Source organism: Lutra lutra, chromosome 4 (assembly GCF_902655055.1).
Source record: "Lutra lutra chromosome 4, mLutLut1.2, whole genome shotgun sequence".
NCBI classification, from domain to species: Eukaryota; Metazoa; Chordata; class Mammalia; order Carnivora; family Mustelidae; genus Lutra; species Lutra lutra.
The window spans coordinates 135,288,809-135,316,243 of record NC_062281.1 but is presented as its reverse complement, the minus strand read 5'-3'; the positions used below and the strand labels follow the sequence as shown (position 1 = coordinate 135,316,243).

At 38.2% G+C, this 27,435-nt stretch overlaps 2 protein-coding genes and 1 long non-coding RNA gene across 8 annotated transcripts in view; 1 reads left to right on the top strand and 2 right to left on the bottom strand.

Moving 5' to 3' along the window:
- Nucleotides 1-27,435, top strand: part of TNNI3K (TNNI3 interacting kinase) — a 307,291-nt gene that overhangs the window by 228,073 nt on the left and 51,783 nt on the right. For 5 of the 6 annotated variants that reach the window (XM_047725511.1, XM_047725508.1, XM_047725509.1 and 2 more), the window contains exon 21: nt 1,719-1,828. In XM_047725511.1, coding sequence (XP_047581467.1) covers nt 1,719-1,828 — 110 coding nt within the window. Of the gene's footprint in view, nt 1-1,718; nt 1,829-4,396; nt 4,505-27,435 lie in introns of those variants that run through there. The other variant, XM_047725512.1, reaches the window with a different exon arrangement.
- On the bottom strand, nt 522-4,967 carry LOC125097666 (uncharacterized). Its single transcript, XR_007126578.1, has 5 exons — nt 4,651-4,967; nt 4,326-4,500; nt 2,130-2,663; nt 917-1,074; nt 522-738 (listed from the first exon to the last, which is right to left on the bottom strand). It is a non-coding gene; the product is annotated as an uncharacterized LOC125097666 (long non-coding RNA).
- LRRC53 (leucine rich repeat containing 53) lies at nt 6,920-20,683 on the bottom strand. The gene is made up of 5 exons (XM_047728516.1): nt 20,422-20,683; nt 17,287-18,102; nt 11,919-12,434; nt 8,071-9,249; nt 6,920-7,962 (listed from the first exon to the last, which is right to left on the bottom strand). The coding sequence occupies exons 1-5, from the start codon at nt 20,522-20,524 to the stop codon at nt 6,920-6,922; spliced, it is 3,657 nt and encodes a 1,218-aa protein (XP_047584472.1). The 5' UTR covers nt 20,525-20,683.

Genomic DNA, 27,435 nt, shown 5'->3' with positions numbered 1-27,435 from the left:
AAAAGCAATTTATCAGTATGTGTCAAAAGTCTTCAGCTATGCCCTTTGGCAGGTTAATCTCACCCCTCAAAATATCATAAATAGTCTGTGAAACTGGGAAAGTCATCCTGAAGACGATTACTTTGAAGTGTTTATACCCAAATTTGAACATCCTAAAATTGAGGAATGATTAAGTAAATCATACAGAATACAGAGTCGTTAAAAATACATTAACCTGAAGTTTAATAACTTGGAAAAATGTTGATATTTAGGGGAAAATATTACATAATCATGTACTAGACTGGGCATGAGCTCAATGATAGAAAGAGTATATAAGAATACTCAAAATATTTTAACAACTGTCCTTTCTGAATAAGATTTTATTCTAATTATGTTTCTAAAATTCCAGAAAACAGGTATAAATGTTACATTTGTCAAAATTAGATAGTAATTCCGACTGATCCATAAAGCAAAATGTTGATTAACTTACATATAATTTCACTAAATTAGTAAATCTATAAACAGAAGTGAATTGGAGCAAACTTTAGTGTAAGAAAGGCAGTAGTTATAGGTCATATCACAAATGTTATTAAAGTACAGACAGATGTTGATGACATCACAACCTGGAAGAGAGGAAGTCAACATCCTGGGACTTTAGCCTCCCACCAGTGCAGAGTAATTTTTAGGAGGAATAAAAAGAGCTTCAGGTGTTGTTTACAAAGTATTTTCAGTGTGAAGTGGTTGAAGAGAGCGTGGAATCTGGAACAAGAGGTTACACCAATTACTAATTATATTTAATTTTTTCACAAATTAAAAACTAGTTACATACACGCACACACACAGAAATACCTACTTTGAATGATTGTTAGGAGGTTTGAAAAAGCTTATATATATATCTACCATGCTGCCTGATACAAAATATGTTTAATAAAAGTACCTATGAACTTGGTTTCCAAGAGAGTTACAGAAATCATTGGTTGCAGAGCAGGAAAATATGCAACAGTAAGGATTCCACAGCGAAGCCCCAAGCATCACCACACTGTAATGGGGAGTTCGAGATGAGCAATATTCAGAAACCCAAGCAGACAGGTAACACTAGGGAGTTCAGTCAACGAGTGGTATTAGCTAAAATGATGGATTTGAGGTATCTAACAAAGTTTAGCAAATAGTAACTACTTTATAAATATTAAATCTTAAAAACCCAATATTCTTATAACCAGTAATGGTATTTAAGCTTAAAAAATCATCTACTTTGCCCAGGTGATAGGGGCACTTTCTGAACTGCAAAGTTCAGCGGCACCCCACGTCTTGCTAAGTACAGGCTAAGCTCTTTAGCCTGGATTTATGACATTGTATATCATCTGGTCCAGTTTGCCTTTCAGTCCTTACTTCCTATAACATTATGTATATACCCTGTACTTCTGACACACACCCCAAACTGTTTGCTCTTTGTATGTTCTTTTGCATGCTTCTTTAATCCTCTTTGTGTTCCCTCTGCTCCCAATTTGTTGAATGAACAACTAAATAAATGGACGATTATAAAGATGATAAACTGATAGTATCAAATTATCCAACATTTTGTTTAAGCATTAAAAAAAAAAAAACCCTGCATAGAGCTATCTTTGAGTCTCTGCTAATGTTGCACAGATTGATTTTTGATGACTTTTTGTTTGTCTGTTCATATGTTTCTTGAGGCAAATATGTGCGTTTCAGAACTGACATGTTCATTTGGTTCCTAGCGGCTGCTGCAGCAGACATGGCTTACCACCACATCAGACCTCCCATTGGTTATTCCATCCCCAAACCCATATCATCTCTGCTCATGCGAGGGTGGAATGCATGTCCTGAAGTGAGTAATTCTTATTTCCTCTTAGAAAATGTGTTATGGTCAAAATCTGTCACAAATAGTGTAACTCCAAAATCTACTTTTAGTGTGTATTTTAAGACTGTCAAGGCAGGAAGACTGATTTGCCTTCTGCTCTTTAGTCTCTAATTGCCTCAAGAAGTCTGAGTATCTCATATTTCTTTGCTGCTGCTCTCTGATTTTGAAATGTTTCTCACAACTGATTAGCAAAAGAGAGACCAGGGTATGACAGATGACTCACAGTCTCATCTCAGCTGCAATTTTATTAACTACACTTGAACCATACTTAGTCATTTTCTGAAGAAAGAAGTTTGGCACAAGACGGATTTGTGTTGGCTTTTCACCATGAGGCAGACCTTTAGCGAAGACCCCGTGACAAGTGGTCTTTAGTAGCACTGGCTCAAGCAGGAGGCCAGAGACCAAGTCCTAGTCCTTCCCTAATTCTTTAAGCAGTAATGTGATAAAGTAGTTAGGAACACAGACAGAGGGATCAAGACTATGGAAGGAATAAATAAAGGAGGATATGTAAACAGAGAAAAAAAAATTAAATATGATTATAGATCTAAGAATATTAAGGGTTATACTCCTATAATCCCAGCATGAAATCTCAGACCACTTGTTTACAAAACAGGATTCTTCTTTTCTGTACCAGACATTTTGAGAATGTCTTCGTTCTCGGAGAATGACAAAAGAGGAGACTCCTCAACTTCTCTCCTGATAACACTGTTTAGTACGGTGTCTGAGACTCTCCCTGCCAGCATGTTTTGTTGTCTATTGAAATCCTTGTGTTTTGACGTCAGCCCACATTGATTCTTCTGCCCTGAGTAGAGGGAATTAGTTCACATTAGTTCACAAAAGTGTAGCTATTGTTAACTCAGGATGTACCTCACCAAGGGAGAAATAGAATAAGCCCCAGTCTAGATTTTTGGAAGGAGAAAGCCAAGTTCCCCACTTCTTTTTTCTAAAGGCAAAACCCAGACCAAGTCATTACCCAACTGTGCAAATATACATGGAGACTCTTAAGAAGAAAAATAAAGATTACTATGGCATGTGGATTGAGTAATCTCAAAAGAAGTAATCTCTTCTCCTGACCATTCTATTTTGCAGATTATGTATTTATTGGTGTTGAATCTTTTCTCACTACCAGAAAGCAGGGACATTTTGTTTTGTTTTGTTTGCTGCTGCAACCTCAGCACCTAGAACCATCCCTGGTAGATGTTCAAAATATTTGTTGAGTACATCAATGAGCACCACTATTGCTTATCAAAGCCTCCAACACCCTCATCTGAATTTCAGTGTCCAAAAAATAATTTGTCTTGAAAATTATATGGCTTAAAATCGTTTGGGAAAAGCTTTCCTTGCTTATTCAATATGAACCTCTGGCATATTTTCTAGGAATAAGTATGTCAAAAAAGCTAATCTGAAATTTCCTTTTCTCTTTAGTGTGTATAACATAAAGTATAACAAAAAATGTAAAGTAAAATTTAAAAAAACTGTCAAGGGTATCCCTTTTGCTTTTATTAATGGACTCTTCATGATTATGATTATAAATTGGGAATATATGGAAGTTTTCATTTGAAGATAAAAGCAAGTCATTAGCAACTTCTAAAAGTATTTTTTTGGGGGTAGAATGGATGTCACAAATAACACATTAGGAAATAAGAGAACCAGATCAGGGCTAAAGAAGGGTATGCTTAAAGTTAAAGAAAAAAAAATACTAAGAACCCAAAACTCAAGTGTTTAGTGGAAAAGTTTTATTGGTAAGCAGCAAAACCAATCAGTCCAGGGCCTGGGCTCTGAGAATGCAGTTCAGGGAGAAGGATGGGGGAAAAGCATAGTAGGAAGCAAAGTCTCTGACTAGCCAACTGTATCTGGGCTTGCCAGTCAGGTGGGCCCTGGCTTGGCTGTGGTTTCCATCTCAGCATCATGAAGTTGAGCTGCTGGATGTGACGTGCCTGAAACATCATCGCCGTGCCCATCTCAATAGCGTCTTCACTGTGTGAGCAGGCTCAGTGGGGAGGAAAAGGGAAATGGTGGGCTAGTTCTTATTCTTTCCTTCAGCAATGACTTATGGAGTCTCTACACAGCCTCAGGAACAAGTGCTGGGGATTCAGTGGAGACCTACACTCCAGGGAGCCTCAGTAAAGTCTAGTAGCCAAATGGAGACAAATTGAATAAACAAATGATTTTATAGTTATAAGCCAGACTGAGGAAAACAAGAGTAGATGAGAATGCATACTAAAGGAATTGGCAAGTGAAGGACAAAGAGATAATGTAGGTCAGGAAAGGCTTCCTGAAAGAAGAGACACTTGAGCTGAGGTCACAAGCATAAACAGGAGTTTGCTGAATGAAGGGGTTTGGTGAGAGAGAAAAACAGTCCAAGCAAAGAGAAGGTGTGCAAATTCACTGGGAAGAAGGACACAAGGGAGAGGTTTATTAGTTATGGGAAGCATGTAGCCACTGAGGGGTTAGATCTCCATACCATCATTTAAAATAAGTTCATCTTTAGATCTGAGACACTAACACCATGCTCTCCTGGTCCTTGCTTTCTAGGTTATCAACTTCATTACTCGTTCTTTCTTTCATATTTGTCTTTGCTTCACTCCTTGAACTTGAACCATATTATTATCTCCTATATATGTCTTCTTAGTCAAGACCTACAAAGACAGAAGAGGACAGTGAAAAAGGCAGATATGAAATCCCAGGCAACTATATTTTTGTCCCTAAAGAGTTGCAGAAATATGATAAAAGTAATTTGTTTTTTGAAAATTCAGATGAACTTGGCATGAAAAGATTTGATAACTTACTCAGAGAATTGCATGTGGTTCCTATAGTGAGACAGGCACTGAATTATCTTCTAGTATGATTGGGGTAGTTGAGCATTGTTTCTTAACGTGTGGGCTGCATATTACATACTCCAGTTTACCCGGAAAAATTTGTTAAAACGAAGATTCTGGGGCCCTATTATAAAGCTCCTGCTTTAGATGTCTAGGATGGAGCCTGGGACTTTGCATTGAACAAGCACCTCAGCCGATCTGTGCCCAGTAAAGGCAGAGAACCAGCGGGCTGAAACAGGAGCAAAAGACACTGAAGTCTGAGCGTGCGCCGAGCTGCTGTTGTATTAATCCAGTTGATTACAAGACAAAGACTACAATGGTTACCATGGGGATTCAGGAGCAAGGGCAAACTTGAGAACTACTTCAAAGCAAACAACATCCTAAGGAGGTGAAAGACTGGATTTAGGAAATGGAAAAGAGGAAGGAGCCCAGGAGAGCTGTCATCATCACCGCCTTCTGAGAATCAGCCAGTGACCAGAATACTCCTTAGGCTCTTAGATATCAGGGATATTGTTGTTAGTGGGAGAAAAAGCCAAGTGCTCTGCTTTAAGGTGAAGGTAGTTTTTGTTTTTTGGTTTTTGGAGGTTTTTTTTTAATAATAATAGAAAAAGGAAAAAAGAAAGATAGCTACCAAGAGATTAAAAAAAAAAAAAAAAACTAACCTGGTCTACAAAGCTAAGGAAACTGTCAATTAGAATAAAGTTATTGTGCAAGAAGTTGGCATAGATGCTCTCCTCACCTTAAAGGCGCTTAACCAAATGAAGTGGGATCAGGGGAGGCAGACAGATGGCATAGGAGCTAAGCTCAGGCAGAGAGGCTGAACAAAAATAGAGGGGAGAGGAGTTGGAGTTAAAAGCAAGGAAATTTTGAATCCAAGGAGAAAACAGAAAGAAGAGAGGGAATAAGGTTAGAGAGCTTTCAAAATAAGAAAGTTACATCATTTGCTGGCAATTCTGAATAGGAAAGAAAACAGAAGATAGGCAGAGCGTGTAAGCAGAATTTACATTGTTCTATAGTCTTTTAGGCTATACAAATATTGCAGGATGCAGATATAAAGATCCTGTTATATAAAACTATATTAGAGACTACATAAATATATAAAATATGTAAAAATATATTAGATATAGATAGAAGAAGAGAAAGTACTACCTTTCCCCCCCCTAGGAAAGGTAAAATATAATATTCTATACCATGAAGGTATGCTTTCAATGTTTTACTGGGATATCAAAAATAAAATTGTTTGAATATACCTCTATCTTTCCAATCAGTGTGGCTTTGAATGAGAGAAGCTTATTCTACTATTGCTTTTAAATCTCATATTTATAAGGACATTTAATTCCTGTGCACAAGGAGGAATACTCACACCAAACAATAGTGACATGCTAAATTCAAGAGATCAAACCTTGAAAGCTTACATACTAATAGGTTATTTAGTTTTCAAAATCTTAAGTTAATAACAATTGGCAATAAAGCTTGTTAAAATTCCTTTTGTTCAGGATCCATTGTGTTGATCTTGAAGCTCCATTTGTTCTTCTTAAATGATTGAAGCCGAGATCGCCACCTAGTGGATTTAGAGGATTTTACAGGTTTTACAGAAATCGCTTACATCCCCTGGAAATCCTTAATTTTTTTTTTCTCTTAGAGAAATAATAGGTTTTAAAAACTCTACTTAAGATCTAGGATAATTGTCAACAGAACAGTTGCAAATGGTTGAAATATAGGAATATGCATATCAGCTAGACTACAGTTAACAAATAAAGCTCAATTTTTATTTTCATACCATAATTAGGAAAACAGATCAGGCACAAATATGAATATATAATCATCTATGTAGAAAGCAATATTGTAATACCACTAATTGAGATGTGTATAGTAATTTCCATAAAATAAACATCAAGTGTAAATCTGTTCAAGTACTTTTTTCTTCTTTAATCTTTCATTTGCTTAAGGCTTTTTTTTTTTTTTTTTTTTTTGATGTTTGCTTTCTTTCCCAGAGCTAGGCAAAACTTTTCTTTCCCATTTTTCTATTTCTCAGAGAAGCAAATTCAGTTAATTGTGTCAAACCTATCTTGTGGCTCCATCTTTGATTTTTGCATTCTATTCAGTCATGTACTTTTACTTCATTGACAACAAAGAGTTCCTGAGGACTTTTCCTCCAAAAGAATGCATTTGGAATGCCTGCAAAGACTAGGGGGTGTTTGTGTGTCCTTTTGAAGAAAGCTAACACAGAAAATGATGATTAGTTGAGTTCTGCCTCTAAAGGTGAGGGATTAGCACAATCAGCAGATGGCGGATACAGTGCAGGTTTTGGAGCAGAGCTTCCAGCTTCATTTATTCTTCGAGGAATTAGAGGTACTTTATTTCTTGTCTCAAAACTCATGTCTTTTAACTCTGGTGAAGAGGAAAGCACTAGATGTGTCTGCACTGCCACTGCACCTCCTTTATGAGCTCTGTCATCTTTGTCTGGTTGAATATTTTGAACTTCTCCGAAATCTTGCAAATTACAGTTAATTCTGAAATCTATTTCGCTACGAGGACTATTTTCAGCTTCCGGGGAACACGTGATACTCAAATCCTTAGCTGTAATAGTAGCCTCAGCAGAGCTTGAATCATACAACATATGTTTTTCACTTTTTCCATTTTCCCAAGTTTGCTGCATTTCTTTTCTACTACCTTTTAAGGTCAACTGTGCAGTCCTAATTAACGTACTAGAATCTGCCTTGTTTCCATCCAGCTTCTCTTCTTTCCCTAATATTTTTATCCCTAGTGTTTCAGTGCCATCATCTCTGGGCAATGCATTTGTGCTATCAATTTCTTTTTTGTCACTGTTGGTTGGATTCCAAATGGCTTGAGTACTAAGAGAAGTACTGATATCTTTGGGAATCTCTGTTCTATTTTGGCATGGAATAGAATTTGTCTTCGTCGAAGTTAGGTCGCCTGTGGCTTGTGTCTCAGAGGAAATGAGAGCGGAATCATCAGTTTCTCTTTGAGGAGGTTTTATTCCTACAGCATTTCCCTCATCCGTGATATAACGTTCCACAGTTTGATGTGATATTTTCCATTTGGTCATCAACATTTTTTCCTCATTTCCAAGTTGTGTGTGACTTGAGTGTTGCTCTACATGTTTCAAGGTTTCATTTTGATTTAAGGTATGTTCTTTATTGGTGTCCATTTTGTGGCCAACTACAAGTTGTGTTTGATTCCCCAGGGACAAAGAAAACTGATTTGCCTCAATGATCTTGGATTCGTCCTGCTCCCTGTGCTCAGTGGGCTCTGTTGCCCCTTGGTCATTAGACCCCCTGGAAATGCTGGGTGGTAAAACATCACTTCCTGTATTTTCCCAAGTAGCTGATAAATACTTGGGTACTTCCAATGCAAGGGGAGTTGCACCTTCCACTTGCTCATTTGAAAATTGAGAGCTTGCCTGCCTGTGTTCAGCTATGACCGGTGTGGGTAGAGGCTGTGTTGATGCATTGCTATCAGGAATGAGGCCATTAGGGTGACAGTTGCTTTCCCTGGATCTCTGGGTGACTACAGGTAAGTCATTAGCACTGAGCGGAGGAGTCTTTTTAGTGTCTTGTTGGTAATACAGGGTCTGCTTTGGAGCATGTTTGAGAGGAATGCTCTTTGAAATGAGTTTATCATAGTTGTTGTTACTCACTGGCTGTTGGGGAAAATCTGCAGAGGACACAAGGTTTATATCAGCTTCTTTCTGAGAAGCTTTAGGTAATTTATGCGGTAGTAAGGATACCTGTTTGAATTTCTTTGGGAGTTCTGACAACGATTTTTCTGGATGGACTTTGACTTTTCTGAAAGGGTGTGAGTTTAATTTTATCCTTGAATTTTGTTTTTTAATTTTCCCTTTGAGGTCAGATTGACTGGTTCTCTTCTTTTTCGGAATCTGTGGATCAGTAGACCATTTTCCTCCTTTGTTTCCCTCCTGAGGATTGCCACATTTTTTGAGATCTAACTTGGTCAGGTGGCTACTTTGATTTTTCTGCTGTTTCCAGTGGGTTGATGTTTTAGATGACATCATCAGACGATTTTTTTCTACTAAATCAGGATCACAGAAGCTAACCCTCTTAGGGGAATATGTTTTCTTGATTTTTGTTGATAACCTTGATAACTCTGTGCTGTCCTCCCTCATAAGGAATTTTTCTATTGCACTGTTAATTTGGATCTGCTCTTTCTTGGCCTTTGAACGTTCTTGACGATTTGGCTTCTTTTCTTTCACATAATCTTGAAATTGATCACAGGGCACATACTTACAGATAAGAGAATTGTTTGGCTGAAAATAGCTAGGCCTGCTCCGTTTTAACGGTCCACAAAGATCATCATATTTTGATCTATGTTTTTGTAAGATCTGTTGTACACAGTGTTCCTCAGGCTCACAAGGCTGGGATGATGAACCTGTAATAAAATGTCTCTGCCTGTGAGGTTGTAAGCCATTGTCTTTTTTTTCTACTGGAGGCTGCCATGATTCATTTGTTAAATGCTTTTCAAGACTTTCTCTTGCCAATACTGAAGCGGATGTTGCATATCTCCTCCTGAATGTGTCATTGTTGATATCTGCTGAACAATAAATGCAGAAATTTAGCACTGAGCAGAGTTTTATTACCCCAACCAAACAGATGCTTAGAAACCTTATGAAAGGTACAAAAAATGATTCCTCTGATGATGGCAATTCTTGAATACTTCCTAATTTTTAACCAAACCCACAAAAGACTTTGGGCAGTTTACAAAGCTACTCTTTACAGCCACATTTTAATCAGTTGCAATGCTGAATTAAAAGTTACAGAATTAGGAATAAAAACATTCATAGTTGTACATCTTTACATTAGTTGTTGGTTAGGTTAGCTTTAAATATGAATAATATCTAAGCTCTTTTCAAATGGCCATCACAGTATTTTTCTGCATTAATTTCCCAGTTAGAACTAAATATTAGGAAGAACATGATACTGTATTGAGTAGTGTTTAGGTTTCAAACACAAGATACCTTCAACAACAAAAAAGAAATACGTGTGATACTACTACTGACTTCATCAAAGCAGAAGCCATACCTGTTTAATTTCCCATCACTTAATATAGGATTAATTATTTGTTAAATGAATGAGTATTCTGGAATATGGTCTGGAATCTCTGTGAATTTTAAATGATACATGTTAATATGATATTAATGATACCTGTTAAATAATAATAATGACAAAAATAATAGTAATATTTACCATTAATTAAGCATCTACTAAGAGCCAGGCACTGTGCTAAATACAGTACCTTCATTATCTCATTTAATATTTGCAAGAGATCTGATCCACTGGACAAGTCCTGTTGTCCTATCACTTTCATAGATGAAGAAAGATGCTTAGAGAGGTGAAATGCTTCTCCTCCCCATCACATTTCCACATGTCCATATCAGCAGAACTTCACCCAGGTCTGTCTGACACTAAACCCTATCCTCTTAACTACAATGCATATTAGGTTTAAAATAACATCTTATCAGTATACTTTCTCTTGTCTTCTGAAATTGTTTTATCCAAAGGAAGAAAGGAGTATTTCTGTTCAGAGATAGAAAGGAAGACGTGAGCTAGTCTTCACAATAGCATCTGACTCTTAAGATTTGCCTTCAACTTTCTGGGGGACCTTGGGGAAGCTACTTTCTCAATGGGTATCAAGAGATAAGACTTAGACAGGAATTTTATGTGGATATAAAATTATTCTGGGGAAAGAATTTTAGCTTTTATCAGATTCCAAGAGAGTTCTGTGACTCAAAGATAAATATTCAGAACTATCGGACTAGATCATCTCTAAATCTTCCCTACTCCTGAGATACTGTGATTCTGTGTTTCCAAGTTTGAAGACATAATCAGAGTGACATTGACTCTTACTGACTTCTCTTCTAAAGCAAACATGGCCTTGGTTGTTTTCTCCTCCAATACCGATTCATTCCGTCTCCAGTACAATGCCTGACATGTAGCAGAATTTCAAGTCTTTCTCAAAAGTAAATGTATTGATTTGACAAACAACTGGGTTCTCTGTGTGAAACAAGGGACTGGGTTTTAAACGGTTAAGAGATAACATTCCCTTCAGTAAAAGGGTTTCCCACAGAAAAGTTAAGGCATTGGACAAAGCCAAACGTCTGCCTGAAGTGTGGCTCTATTGAAAGGGTAAGTGTTTATTTCTTTCTAAAATAAAGCCAGTCTGATCTGGTTTCTATGACAGACTTTTTTTTTTTTTTTAACTTTGGCTATTCCTCTCTTGAGTCAAATCATCAGACTCCAGAAACTAGTAAGAACTGGAGTCTGGGGAATGCAATGGCCTGCCTTATGCCACACATGAATTAACAGACAGTTTCATTCTTTTCCAATTGTCCCCAAATCCATCTTAAGGGCCATATCCTGATGGTGAGAATTTCCTGGTGCAGTACCTCCACCATTCATATTCTGAGAGAAAGTTCTGCTTATTGTAAACCAATTCAAATAAATAACAAGAACCTCTTTACAGAAAAGCTGTCAAAGTTTTCACTGCTGAGCCTGAAAGCATCACCTTACTATTCAGGAAGGAAAAGGAAGACATTGAATTCATTGCCTCCACCTAAATATTGACATTGCCCATGTACAGTGGGTAGATGTCATGGCCAGATTCACTTGGCTCCCAACATGGGACGATGAATTAAGTCCTGACTTTCTCTGGACTGGAAAGTTATCATCCTTGACAGCTCAGCAAGCAAAGTGTGTGTCTTGACATCATTCCTGAAATGAATCACTAGCATTAGAAGGCCCATTCTTCTAACATGTCATGCTCTGAGAAGGTTGCTTACTGCAGAATTGGCATTAGAGCTCAAAGGATGTCGGAATAGAAGCCGATACTCAGCCTCCCATAAATCTTAACAGCATATGGCTATTTAAAAGCCTGCTTTTCTTTAAAAAAAAGAAGAAGAAGAAGAAGAAAAAAAAGAAACTTGTTAGGTGTTGGGTCACAAACTCACTTTCCAACAGGCATAAGATATACTTATTCTCAGCTCCTGAGGGTGGGGGAGTCCTCATCTACACCTTACCCCAAACACACACATGCGCACACACACACACACACATACACACACAGATCTAGTATCTTTAGAAGAAGGACAGACTGGTGCTACACAATGATTTTTATCGCATTCTACTGTTAAGAAAATTAAAGGAGATTATGTCTTTTGGAGGAATTTAAACAGTGGGATCTTCTAAAACAAGGCAACTCACCTATTGTTCTTGTTACATGCTGTGGCAAAGTTTGAGGTTGGACTTCCCCAGGCTCATGATTCCTTAGCTCTTTAACTCTCTTTGGACAATGTCTTGTAAGTAAGCCTGCTTCATTAAAAGCTGCCATATTCCCAGGAGGCTCTGAACATCCTGACTGCAGCAATCTGCCACCAAAGCAGAAGAAAGTGCTGTCTGCACCATGGTCTTTACCTTTCAGGTTTCTAAATGATCCGTCAGGGGCTGTGGACTCAGAGGCCAGGGCTGCTTGATGGCTGTTTCCCTGTAAAAGTGGCATTTCCTTTCTGGACCCCACAATGGACATGACCTTTATCTCGTTTTCCTGAGTTAAGTGGCAGTTACAGTATCCCTTAGCGTAGTAATTTCTTGCCTCATGAGCACACAGGGATTCATCGAAGGTTCTGCAACAAAGATTTTCTGATGTGTGTTCATTTGCTCTGCCTTGTTGGAGTTTCCAGTTAAATACAACTAAACCTAGGCAAGTGAGACCAACAGCTCCTGTGACAAATAGAGAGACCATTAAAAGATAACATCAAAGGAAGAAACATATAAATCACCAAATGCGAAATCCACAAATATCAAGGTTAATGGTTTAAAGGGCATCAGAATGGGTGGGAAGTCTATCACCATGAAGAAAAATACCAGTGCAGAGGCTGTTTAATCAACATTGTTCTGTCTGTTAATTTGGAGCTCTCTTTGTAGCCTATTAAAAATTATAAGAAAAATACCATCTGGAATGCCTTTGGTGGAAAAAAGGAGTTTTTTTTCATGGACTGAGATTCATTCAAGATAAAATCATTCTTGCATTAAAATCTTCTGCCTGTAGGAAACCAAATTTCCTATTTCTTAATAGGAAATAGTAGACTACATTTAGTATATACCCTGAAATTCCCATATACCATAACCCCCTCCTATTGTTGTATTTTTTTCATCCCTAAAGATTCACCCCCTACCTCAGAAAAAGTCATTGACTTCTGATTAGCATAAAGGCCAAATCCCTGGGCATCCAAGTCTCAGCACAGTCTGGCTATAACCTCCCTCTTTTGCCTAATATTTCATTTTTCATTATTTAAAGACTGTGTTTCAAACTCTTCAGTTCATTAGTCTTAAGGTATTTCTAAGGTTTTGTGTATGCCCCTAGTGACTCTTGCAGTTTTTTCCCTTATCTCTGTTTATTTGAATTTTTTTGAAATTTATTTATCCTTTAAAAACTAAATCTGTACCGCTGAATTTCTCGATACCTTTGCTGTTTTTTCCATCTTGCAAAGATCACTCCCTTCTATGAACTCCCACAAAATCATGACTGACATCTAATCTCAGACTGTCTGGAACTGTCCCTTCATGTTCTACGTATGTATAACTTATCCTCTGAATAAAACTCCAAAGGGTAGTGTTTCTCAAACTCACACGCGGAGTCTCACCTCTTTCTACTTCACCGTTTCCCACCTTGACAAAAGTCGTGCTCAACTGCCTAGATGTTCAAAGTCTCTAGAGTTATACCCCACCTCCCTCTCTGTCCCAGTCATTTCCTTTTTTCTTAGCCCTTATAACAGTATAAAATTACTGTGTTCGCTTACTTGCTTGCTTGTTCACTGTCTTCCCCTGCTAGAATTAAGCACTGAGAGGAAATGGACCTTTACAGTCTTGTTCGACATCTTATCTCCAGTACCCTCAACTCTCACACAGGCTTACCAGAATGTTTATTGAATATTCTTAAGTAAACAGAAGGGATTCTGTTTATGAGTTTTCATAATGAAATGCACTGAGTGGTCTAACTTTACAAATCTCCAAAATGGTGATGGGGTAGACATGGTGTCAGTATCAACTAAGTTAGGAGCCCTGTTTTCTAAGCCCAGCTCTGACCATAAATTGCTGTGTGACCTTAGGCAAGTCAGTTCCCCTGGAGAACTCAGTTTCCTGACTCTGGAAATGAGGACAGTGAAAGAGATGAGGTCAACATTTTAAACTTTTTGATTGATTGCTCCATGCCGGGTTCCCTCTACTGCAGACAATTTAATGAAAACATGATATTTTTTGAACTTGAAAGAAAAGAGAAAGTATCAGGCCATGATTTCTTCATCTTTCTGTTAAAGATGAAGATTAACCAAAGTGAATAGCAGCCTCTGGTAAAAACCATCAAGCTTTAGGTAGTTTACCAGATCTTGAGGTCTTCTAAGCCCCGCTTTAATTTTGGGGGGATAGTATATTCTTAGTACTATCACATTTTGACATAATTTAATCTCTATTAAAGACACAACAGTTTTTTTAAAAGTAATAACAAAACTTAGATCAGACACTTTATTGCCTAGAGCTAGGGTAATTCCAAAAAAGACTTTTGGCTTTAAAATATTAAAAACATACAAAAATAATAAAATTTTAGAAACACTCCATATGTCTTACAGGGAGTAAGAAAACTCAGGATTCAAAGCTTTGTTCTGGCACCTTCCTTGAGCAAGTTTTCTAACCTCTCTGAGCCTTATTTTTTCTCCTCTATCAAATGAGGATGATTAATACCACTCAGTAATTAAATGAGATAATATATGTGACATTTAACACATAGTAAACTTTGATCATAGGTTCAGTGAATCATCATTGTGGTTTATGGTTATGATTCCTACTGCTGTTGTTTCATTTTGATATTCCCTATTGGGTCCTAGAAGACTCAGCTGTTGGGTGGAGGGGAGAGAAAGTCCAAAAAATAAAATCATTAAGAGAATACTTGGTATGGCTGATGCAGTTACTAAGCCAAATAATAAAGAAAAGAAAGATCTAAATTTTCTTAAACACATGCATCAGCCATTGAAATGAGAGTAGACGTAATCTGATTATAGGGTAAAGTTTTTCCTCTAATTGTGTCTGAATGGCAAGGATCTACTTACTCTCCTGTTGTTGATGCTAGAACTATGTATGCATCACATTACTACTCAGGTATGGTTACTTTCTATCAGTGCAGAGAGCAAAAAGCAGCAAATGAAGCTTGTAGGCAGGCTGAACATGCTATTAAGAAGATAGTTGAATTTTCATTGCCATGGGCATTGTTGCTATTTTTAAAAAGTGTTCTAACAATCTTTCTGAGTTGGAAAAACAACAACAGCAAAAAGCAAAATTTAATGATAAGTCCTTGTTGGAAATGTTACAACTTCATGAAATCTTTCTCCTTTCATCAACCAATTCACAGAATAGGAGGTTTTAAGGTATTAGAGTATGATGCCAAACAACCACTTATTAGTTTTAAATTCACTGAATTTGATTTTTTATATTCTCTGGAATTTTGATGATTTTTCTATAGCCAAAGAAAGAAAGGGAATCAGGGGTCAAATTATAGTTCTAAGTCTTTTCCCCACAATCTACAGTTATAGATTATTAATTACATTTTTACTTCAGAAGGAATAGAATCTTAATAGAATATATTGTATAGTAGGAATTTTTTAAAGACAAATATTTCCTAAAAGCATTTTTAACAATCACTCAATGAGAGATACATAATGATACTTTCACACATTATAACTTGTGTATCATCATACTTATAACTCATCAGAATTTGTCCATGCATGATAAGCTTCCTATTATTTTGACAAAACCTTTGAATCTTCCAGAATTTATATCCATTTCTATAGTAATGTAATTTGGTAATAAATTTTTTCTGAAAATAGATACAGAAAATACCTAGAAGATATTGAAAATTAGTCTATTGTAATATTTCCAAAATGATGCCCTACAAAACACAAATTTAATGAAATCCTCTGTGAAAAAGGAGTTAATGATTAAGTAAATTTAAGAAACATTCCACATTGTATCTTCCACTTAAGGATCCATAATGCTCATTAGAAATGAGGAAAATGCTGCAGTAAAGAAACCTACTTCACTTTGTTTAATCCACCATTACCCAAATCTATTTGAACCTCACAACATGTTGTTTACATGTGCATCTGTGTATGTTTTTATTGGAATATCTATTAATTATTCTGTAGAACTAGCACTTGAGTCCTACTATTCTAGTACATTTAAAGTAAAACTCCCTGCCCTGTTGCCTTTGTCTTTTATGGTAAATTATTTCTTAACACACATAATTACTGACATGGTTACATAGTTTTTGAAATAATTTATCTTTCTGAGAGGATTTAAATTCACTTCCAAGTGAATCAGTTTACCGCTGATGGTAGTTCCATTGTTTAGACCTGACGCTGGTGCCCATCTATTCTGATTAAAAGTGTAACTGTCAGGAGTTAAAAATCTGATGTTCAGGTTTCACTGGAAACCTGCTATGGAACAATTATTTATAGCACATATTCAAAATACATCAATTCAGTCCTGGATGTCATTTGCAAGCCTCTGGTGTTCTAGCTTTGGGGCACTCCCCCCGTCACATACACACACACCTCATCACCATGGTTACCCACAAGTGCAAAGGATTTCACCACGCACTGCAAGCATGGGGGGGAAACACACATCCAGGTAGATAACTCAAGAAATCTCATGTATATTTGGTTCTTTGACTAATGATATTAAGTATCACTTTATTTCATTCACCCAGTGAGAGGTAACAATAGTTGATGTATAGTTAAGAGATGTTTAAACTACCTTAGAAAAATTAAAGAGTTGAAAATTATCTTCTCCTTAGTCAGTCTGGGGAGGTATGGGCCAAGTTTATGAATGAGTTGATAAACAGAAATCTTACAAGAATTCAAAACCCCCAAATAGGCGGCAAGCAAGGTACAGAGAGGTTAAACAACTTCCCCAAAGCCGCAGAGCAAGTAAAAGGGCAGCCAGGATTCAAACCTGGGTAATCTAACTGCAGAGCTCATACACTAAATGTCTGTGCTGTACAAGCACTCTAGAGCAGGATGCATGTGATTTCCATACTACCAACTCCTCGTGCACCTGGTTAAGCCCACTGATTCTTACTATACCACAGAGGGGCACACGGATGAGAGCACCTTGAAGAAAGAGACAATGTCTCATCACTTTTTAATCCCTATTTCTAGTGTTTTAATGATGTCCCAGTGCTTCGTGGCAAATGGAAGATTGACAAAATGTAGATACTATTCCTACATTACGGACAAGAAAACTGAATCTGAATGGCAAGGTGACTGACTCGGATTACAGTAGTTATTATACCAGGACTAGAGTCCTTGAATTCTGGTCCAAGACCTTTTCCTCTGCTAGACAGGTTCTCTGCAACAGGAAATTCTTACAACCTGTTCCAGGTCAATCAACATCCTCCCACGTCTACTGACAACCTCTCCCTTCCTCAAGCCCTGGAAAATTTCCCCAAATCGTCTGGGAAAGGCATCATTTAGTGTATTTTAAGAGCATGGAAATGAGCTGGGCACACTTCTCCCTGGCATACCTGCAAAGCCAAGGACGGTCAGCAGGGCCACATCCTGCCCCGGGACGAGGGGACTTCTGTTCTTTAAAACCAGAGTGAAGTTGGAGACCTTGGAGTCACAGTTGGTCTCAGACAGCTTTAGCACACTCTTTGCGGTGGCCACAGCCGCAGCAGATGGCTGACAACTTAGGTCCTGGGCATTCCGGAGCATGCGAGCCGAAGACTTAACATAGTTTCTTAAAAACCGGGCAAGGGGGTAGAGATCACAAGAGCAGCTCCACTGGTTCTTATCTAAACTCAGAAGGATTAGCTGCTTCAGTGGAGTGAAAATATCTGGCATGTGGGCCAACCTATTTCGAGAGAGGTCCACTTCCTGTAGTTGAGGAAAGGGCTGAAAAGCATCTTTACCAATGTAGGAAATAAAATTGTTAGATAAATCCAGATGCCTAAGACTGTGCAGCTTCATGCCTCCGAAAGAAGTGCCTGTCAGGTTAGTGATCTGATTCCCGTCCAGGTGGAGCCGGGTCAGGCCCTTGGTGTTCCGGAACCAGGACCCCCGCAGGGTATGCAGAGCATTATTGCTAAGCACGAGCACCTGCAGACTGTGAAGCTTGCTGAAGGTGAGATCAGTAAGCGAAGAGCTGGATATTTGGTTGTGCTCCAGCAACAGTGTCCGCAACTCTGAGAGGCCATGCAAGGCATCTTCCTGAACGTCCGTGATGCCATTTCTGCTCAAGGAGAGCAAGGCAAGATTAAACAAGAGGGATAGATTTGTGCTCTCTAGAGAGGAGAGGTATCCATCAGTGATGATTAAAACCTTCGTGGTCACAGGGGCTGCTGTGGGGAAGAAAAGCACAGACTAGCAGCAAGATACACACAAGTGGGAGGGGAGTACAGTGGAGAGCAAAGATACTCAGTGCCCTCTGAGCAATCTTATCCCCTGGGTAAGAACAATAAACAAAATCAAAAAAAATTCCCTGATTTCTCGGTTTAAGGGGAAGCTGGCTCTTTATCAGAATGATGGATTTTTATGTTCTTTGTTTCTATGACATGTTTATTTGAGAAACATAAACCCATCTGTTCCTTTCGATGTCAAAGTTAATTCACTGTTTGGAATTATCACCATCAATTTTTTTTTGGTTTTGGTTTTGGTTTTGGTTTTGAGAGTGGCTTTTTAGGCTTCCTCTCTGTGAGGCTGTGTACTGACCCACTCCAGGCCTGCCGGCCCAAGACAGATTTACCCATGAGCCACGCGTGTGTCTAAGCTTCATAGCCAGTTTTCCACGAGCAGCGTATATTTATGCTGTGAACTCAGTCATCTTTTCTCTCAAACCTAAAGGTATAAGTTGGGTGGGAGGAGTGAGAAGGACTGTTGGTTTCTGCTTTTTAGCTCCAGGCTAAAAGTTGGCAACTTGGTAAGGATCTCTATTCTCTCCAGACGACCTGAGGATCTGTCAGTGGGGTTCTCATTATAGTCTGGGCCATCTTGGCCTCCACTCTAATATCTGTTCCCTCCAATGAAGTACATCATGTGATGACAGGTGGTACTCAGGGCTTCCAACTGTTAAATCCCTTCACCATAATCACCTCAGAGCTATCACTGCTCTGTCATTAGAAATCAAAGCGTTTTAACTCAATAAAGATGTATTATAATCAGGAGTTATTGTAACACATCTTTATCATGCTAAAATTGTTTTGACTGCAAATGACAGTGTCATAAAGATGGAAGAGTCCATTGTCCCTGGGAGGTCTACAGGTGATATTAGAACAATCAACCAGGGGGAAGCAAATCACAATTCCCTTATGAAATTCAGACTGTACTGCTGAAACAAAGAGATTTCAAAAATGTGAAGAAAGGATTTTCATGGTGTCTTCTTTTGGAAGAATTGCTCCCATCTCTATAGCACAAACAAGCTCAAATTGTGGTCTGTCTTTTTCTGTATAGTATTTATTGCTGATTATTTGAATTCTATTAATTCTGGCCAGTTTAGCATTTTGTTTCTCTCAGTATTGTTTTTGATATGGATTAAGGGAGTTTTATTTTTATGGATCCCCAGTTCTCTAGGGATTTGTCGACTCTGAGGGAAGAGTCTATTGATTCTGTCAATTACTCCTTGTCTAGGAATAAACACGAGCTCCACTCACAAGTCATCCATTTACTACTCTGTGTTTATGAAATTTAACTTCGTGAATGTGGCATTCCATAAATGAGAAGGAAGATCTAGAGGTGCTGCAATGTTTCTTACAGACATCAGCTATATCTGATCAGGAAAAAAAAAAATGTAGTGAAGTCAGGAAATCTATTTGAGAGGGTAGGAGATTAGTGTTTAAGTGTTTTCAATACTAATTGGAAACAGTGTACAACCAACTACCCTTGAAACTGTCTCTCTCCTGTCAGGGATGACGATAACTTCTATCTCTTAATTTTCATTGAGTCATAGGATTTTAGAAATGAAAATGACTTCTTTTACTCCATCTTAACTCAGACTTGTTTCTGAAAATTTTCCATTGGCAGAGCTTATAACTTGTTTATCTTCTCTTGGATATCAGGATGTAAATCACATTCTCCTCAAATTTGTTAATAAGGTGTCTTATTAAATTGTTGACTTAAGCAAGCAATATGTAATGAATACAGGCAGTGTATCTTGTTAGCATTTCTACAGCTCATTTACCACCAATAAAAAAAGACTAGACTTTCAAAATTAGATGCACTTTGATAATAATCTGTTTTGCTAGTACATCACTTAATCTTACTAATGCTGAACAATTGCAGTTCAGGTTTCTGATTCATTGATATTTTTCCCAGCAAGTGATAGGGTTCAAAACTGCACAAAGTATAGAAAAAAATGTAATTAAAGTGATTTTTTTTCTATTATTAAAAAATATGTGTGGCTGCATAAAATGGTAGTATTCTTCTGTAATAGCAAAATATCGCAGTTACCTCTGAAGGTAACTAAGGTCTTGCCATAGTTTTGGTTGAGACCACCAGAAACAGGAAAATAATATTACCAGTCTCTCCTCACTGAGGAAGGCTTGCCCTTTGAAAGTTTACCTCTATCAGGCTGAGCCGAGAGAGCACTCAGCACGATGCAAGCCATGGCAGCAAATTTGCCAGATACACTTAACACTGCTTTTTAGAGCTATTGGTTTTATTACCTACTATATAGTTTAGCTGTTGACAGAGGGTTACATCTCTGGTGCACACCACGCATGACGCAGGACAAGCTGCCACCAGCCTCAGCATGATGGCAAAGAGCATGAGCCACCCACCTGAAAGGAGAGGGCAAGGCACATCATGACGTTGGCATTTATTACCATGATTTCAGTATGTTCAGCTCATGAGGCATTTGGGTGATTTCTGCTATTTAATGAGCCACCTTGGGTTCTCACAAGATGCCAGGTGAATACCTAGAATTCTTAATTCGTATATAATTTAAACCAAACTTCTAAAGCATTTGACCATAAATTTAGAGAGCTCATATCCAGGGCACACCCCTTAGAATAGTTGATGTAAAAACTAAATTACTCTGTAAAATACCGTACAGCTTTTTGAGCTTTTGCACATACATGATCTTATTTAGTTCTTTTGATTCTGCAATGCAATTGGAGGCTGAAAGGCTGAAGTTCAGAATGGCTCATAAACCACCTAAAGTCACATAGCTATTTGGTATTTGACCTCCCATCTTTTGACTCTCCCTCCAGCATTCTTTCTAGTTTGCATCTTACATAAGCACCAGCGAAGTATTCTTTACAGATTTAGATGCCATACCTAGAGAGGGAGTCTGGAGGAGCACCAAGATCATAAGCTCTACCTAGCTTTGAATTCAGCTCTGCTATTTACTGACTAAGGTGTCTTAGGTAAATTATTCATTTTTTCTTATTTTTTGCCTTTTCATTTTTAAAATGGAAATAACCGATGCCTACATTATAGAGTATGTTGTAAAAATTCAATGGGATGCTCTGTTTAAGAAATGTTAGATTTTACCATGATTTTTATGCTTTTTCAGCCCTCCAATGAAATGTTAACCTCATTTGGATATAATATTCCAAAAAGGCTATGTATTTATAATGTATTGCATGATTGATTTAGGGGGGGAAGAAAACCTGAAGCACATTGTAATAAAAACGCTCTACCTATATAATAACATCGTTTAAGAATTAAGTAAAATGTAAATAAAACATAAAATCATGAATTGTCATTCATTCAACCCTCTGTACTGAATGCTTTCTGTAGGCCGAACACTGCTACAGGCACTGGGGATAGAGTAGGGACAACGATAAATCCCTGCTCTCATGGGCAACAAAAATCAATATGGAGATATCTGTTAAGTCATCTGGTACTGAGTGCTATGGAATAAATGAAGTAAGGAAGGGAGCAGATAGCACTAGTTGGGGGTTCTAAAACATGGTGAACAAGGAACACCTCTCTGACAAAGTAGCATTTGAGCAAAGATCTGGAGAAGGTGAAGGCACTGGTCAGTCCAGGTGGAGAGAAGGGCAAATGCAAAAGTCCCTGAGAGCGTGGTGTGCTTGGCCTGCGGAGGTCAGCCTGCCCACAGACGCAGCAGGAACGGAGCGTCAGGCAATAGGGAGGGCAGGCTATGCACGCCTTACAGAATGGAACGGAAGGGTTTTGCTTTGTATCCAAATCAGATGAGCCTCCTAGGGGGCTTTTATGAGTGGTATTACTTAATCTGTAGTGCATTTTAAAATGATTATTTTAGGGGCACCTGGGTGGCTCAGTCGGTTAAACATCTGTCTTCGGCTCAGGTCATGATCCCAAGGTCCTGGTTTGGAGCCCTGCATCATCAGGCTCCCTGCTCAGCAGGGGGTCTGCTTCTTCCTCTCCCTCTGCCGCTCCCTGGGCTTATGCACTCTCTCACTCTCTCTCTGTAAAATAAAGAAATAAAATATTTTAAATAAATAAAAAAACAAAATGAGTATCTTGGCTACTGTGTTGGTTACTATAGTTTGAAATCAGGGAGCATGATGCCTCCAGCTTTAGCCTTTTTCAAGATTGCTTTGGCTATTCAAAGTCTTTTGTGGTTTCATACAAATGTTAGGATTCTCTGTCCTATTTTTATGGAATATGTCTTTGGAATTTTGGTAGGGATTGCATGAATCTGTAGATTGCTTTAGGTAGGACATTTTAATAATACGAACTCTTCCAATCCATGAGCGTGGAAATCTTTCCATTTATCTGTTTTTTGTGTTTTTTTTTTCAATTTCTTTCATCAGTGTCTTATGGCTTTCAGTGTACAGATCTTTTGCCTCCTTAGTCAGATTTATTCCTGGGTATTTAATTCTTTTTGATGTAATTATAAATAGTATTGTTTTCCTAATTTCTTTTCCTGATAGTCATTATTAGTGTATAGAAATGTAACCGATTTTTGTGTATTTGGTTTTATATCCATAACTTCACTGGATTTATTAATTTCAACAATTTTTTGGTGAAGTCTGAAGGGTTTTCTATATATAATATCACAACATCTGCAAATAGTTTTACTTCTTCCTTTCTAATTCAGATGTTTTATTTCTTTTTCTTGCCTAATTGACCCTGGTTAGGATTTCCAACACTATGTTGAATAAAAGTGGCAAGAGGAGGCATTCTTGTCTTATTCCTGAACTTAGAGGAAAAGCATTGAGCTTAAAGGAAAAGCATTGAACATGTAGGTTGGCTACCATGTTGGGAATACTTTTGATAGAGAAAGAACAGAAGCAGCAAAAGTAATTATAAGGCAATTATAATAATACAAAAAGGAGAAGATGGTGGTTTAGATGAAAAAGAGAGGTAGATTATGGACAACTTTTTTATTATCATGATGCAATTTAATACAACAAATTTGAGCTCAAAACAAGCTATCCTGTGCAATGGAACATGCTAGGTATGCAGAAGTAAATAAACCATTGCTTACTCTCAAAGCACTTTCTACATAGTGGCATAAACATGTAAATGCCTAGTTATAGCCCAAGGAAGAATTGAATAAATCTAAGGAGAGTTGCAAACTTATTTTGTGGAACCACTCGAACACATTAAGAAGGATGTATCTTGTGGATCGAGCCTTGAGGGCAGAGGATTTCTATAGGTAGAGAGTAAGAGTTAGATAATTCTAATCTGAGAAAATAGTAAGAACGCCCTGCATCAGGCAAAAATCTAATCTCAGTTCACTTCTTTAAACCTACCTGAGCTGCTTGGAGTCCATTCCCTGCATATGTGCTCCAGAGACCAGCCAAAGATTTAAACAGAGTTTGTATGCAGATTCTGGGGCTCCCTTTCTTAGACTCTATTCTTCCAGGGTCTCCCCTAATTTTCTAGTGCCCATGCATGATAAGCAGGATTCTACGATGGCCCCAACATCCCTGACCCCTGATATACATGCCAAGGATAATCCTCTCCCCCTTGAATATGGGAAGAACCTACAAATATGATTAAATATGATTAATCCTATAATTATGCTTCCTCATATAGCAAAAGGAAAATTTCCCTGGGTAGGCCTGATCTAATCAGATGGGCTCTTTAAAGGCAGAGAATATTTCTCCAGTTGGTCACAGAGGAAGAAGAGAAACATGTCCTTGCTGCCCAGGATGAAAGCAAATGGCCATGTTGTGAACTACTTATAGGAACCATGTGGCAAGAAACTGTGAGCACTTTCCAGAAGCTGAGAGTCATCTCTAAACAACTATTGGCAAGAAAACAGGAACTTGAATCAGACAACCACAAGGAAATGAATTCTTCCAAAAACCAGAGAGCTTAGAAGAGGCCTTGAACCTCACAGAACAATCACAATGCTAGCTGACACTTTGATTTTAGTCTGGTGAGACCCTGAGCAAAGGACCCAGTTAATTTGCACTCACTTCCTGACCCATGGAAGCTGTGAGATAATAAATGGGTGTTGCTATAAATTATCAAATTTGTAATATTTTGTTAAAAACCATAGCTAATATATTCTGATTGCCCTGAATTTTGTCATCTGGTTCTTTAAGCAAACCTGTAGGCTTTCGTAAGAATTTTAATTGTTCCCTAAGATGTGGATGGGACCTGCCCTTAGGGTAAATTTTGCTATAAATAAATAAATAAATAAATAAATAGATGGGAAACTGACTCCATGCCCTTCCTTTCTTCCAAGTGACTCCCCTCCAGAAGCTACTGGCTTTTGTTCCCTCTCTATTGCCTTTAGGTAGCCGTCTTTTGCATTTTGTCCAGAGCTTACAGTTGTCTGGGGGAAGGTCGATCCACTATAAATGCTACCTGTCCATTCAGATTCTGGATGCCTTCGGCAGACAGAATGAATATGATTTGCTGGTGGATTAAAAGCAAGAGTATGACAAAGAAAGAAGTCAGAGATGAGTCTTCGTTTTTTTGGCCTCTATAAGAGAAAGGATGGAGTTGCCATTTACTGAAACAGGGAAGACTATAAATATGAAAAATTGCATATGTGAGTTTAGAGTTTAAGAGAGTGTACTGGGCTAGATATAGATATTTGGGAGTTGTTTTTTAAAGCCATGAGACAGAATTAAACCCTCAAAAAATTAACTCTAAAGAGAGATGAGAAGAAACTGAAAGCTTGAGTCCTGGTACATTACAGAATTTAAAGATGAAAAGGAAAAGTGAAACTAATAGAGGAGGAGACTGAGGAAGAACAAGTAAGAGAGGAGAAAAATAGTGAGAAGTAGGGACCTCAAATCCAATTAAAGATGTTTCAGGCACAAAGGAATGATTATTTGCATTTAATGCAGTGCCAAGGAAGATGAACTTTCCATAGAAATGTGAGTGGAGGCAAATTATGTGGATTTAAACACTGGTGGATGGTCAGTGTAGTAGTGGGAATTAGAAGTTTGAGGGAAGAGAAGGTCCGAAATAAGTATCTGGAGTGTGAGAGAGTGAGTGAGCCAAAAATGTGTAATAGGCTCTCTAGGCAGTACTGAGGGTCCACCTCAGGTTAGGGGGACATGATTTTTTTTTAAAGATTTTATTTATTTAGTTGACTGACAGAGATCACAAATAGGCAGAGAAGCAGGCAGAGAGAGAGGAGGAAGCAGGCTCCCCGCCAAGCAGAGAGCCCGACGCAGGGCTCAATCCCAGGACCCTGAGATCATGACCCGAGCCGAAGGCAGAGGCTTAACCCGCTGAGCCACCCAGGCGCCCCGGGGGACATGATTTTGAAGTTAAGACTGGTCAGGATGGATTTAATCAAGATTGGGAATTTTTTTTTTTTTAAGATTTTACTTATTTGAAAGAGAGAGAGTGTGAGAGTGAGCATGAGAGGGGAGAAGGTCAGAGAGAGAAGCAGACTCCCCATGGCGCCAGGAGCCCGATGGGGGACTCAGTCCCAGGACTCCGGGATCATGACCTGAGCTGAAGGCAGTTGCTTAACCAACTGAGCCACCCAGGCGCCCTGGGAATTTTTTTTTCCAGTAGTGTACAAAATGCATGATAAAGCAAGGTAACTGAGGCTGTATGGAAGAGAGTGATTATGATTGCTAATAAAATGTAAGCTAAGTAGGGGAGGAAACAAGGTGAGTAAATGACAGTGAAGAGATAGTAAGATGAACAGGCAAACCATAAGAGACTTAACTATAGAGGACAAAATGAGGGTTGATGGAGGGAGGTGGGTGGGGTGTGGGCTAAATGGTGGTGGGCATTAAGGAGGACACTTGTGATAAGTCACTAAATTCTAATCCTGAAACCAACATTACACTATATGTTACCTAAGTAGAATTTAAATAAGAACTTGAAACAAAAAGAAGAAGAAAAAAAAAAGATAGTAAGATGAACAAAAAAATAAGGGAGATAGATTAGATGATAGGTAGGTAAGTAGATAGATAGATGCAGGCATATGTACCTACATAGAACGATATTAGCATAAACACGGTTTTTAAGGCAGAGTGATAGATACATGGAGGTTTATTAAATTATTCTCTAATCCTTTAGGGTATATTTAAAAATGTTCACAATATAAAGTTGGGTTTTTTTAAGGGGCAAGATGGTTTGTGTGGTTAAAGATTGTTGGAGTCAGGGTTCCAGAAGAAGTAAGCTAGAGGCACCTGGGTGGCTCAGTCAGTTAAGCATCTGCCTTCCACTCAGGTCATGATCTCGGGGTCCCGGGATTGAGCCCCACATCGGAACCTGCCTCTCCCTGTTCCCCCTGCTCATGTTCTCTCTCTCTCTCTCAAATAAATAAATAAAATCTTTTAAAAAATAAAAAAAAAAGAGTAATCTAGAAAGAAAGTAGAGCCTAGATAGTGATCTGATGGAAACTGACAAGATAGAAACATGGAAGGGTTGCAGACCTTGTTAGTAACTGGTCTAGGATAGGACACAGAAGCTGAGAAGGTGGAGTGCAAGGTCAAGGCAGAAGAGGAGACAAAGGAACCTAGAGGTCAGGCCATTATAATGATTAGTTGCATGGATAATAAAAGCACTAAGTAATGTTAGTATGACAGGGAGCCAAACACTAAAGCCTTCAAAGAACGATGGACAGTGACTGGTGTAATAGCTCCATAAACTGGTAGTTTTTAGAAGAGAGGCCATTTGGAAGTTGCAACGACAATAAGGAAGACCCAGAGCTCCACTCACCCCATCACCACCCCCAACGGACTTTAGGGGCACCAGGAATACGCAAAAAAAAAAAAAAAAAAACCAGTTTTCACTTGAGAGGGCTCTGGGGAACAGTGTCCTCAGGGGAGGGCTAGATATTAAGGGAGAAATTGTTCTACTAAGAATCTAAATTAGGTGGTTACTGCGCCTGAATGTTAAATTGGGCTATCCACCTCCTGGCAATAAAAGTTTCATAAAGGAGAAATGATAGGTTATATAGTCCCTAGGATCTGACAAAAGGAGGCATATAATCTCTTCCAAAAAGAACAACATTTTCAGAAATCCCCAGTACTTTTTCCATAGATCCATAATCATCTTTATATCCTGAGCAATTAGAACAAAGTTTGGAATGTAATCAGAATACAATAAATGTTTGTTTAACTAAACTCATCAGACGCAGAAGTTCATGATGAACAATGTCTTTAATGGCAACTTTTGAATATAAAAAGCTTATCTTAACCCCTAAAATAGGGCAGAGTCATAAGGTTTCTATTGATCTTAGCTTTGAATCTGAGATGACATTTTCAAAATGAAGCTAATTACAAAATTTGCTTTAGCAGTTCTTTTCCTAC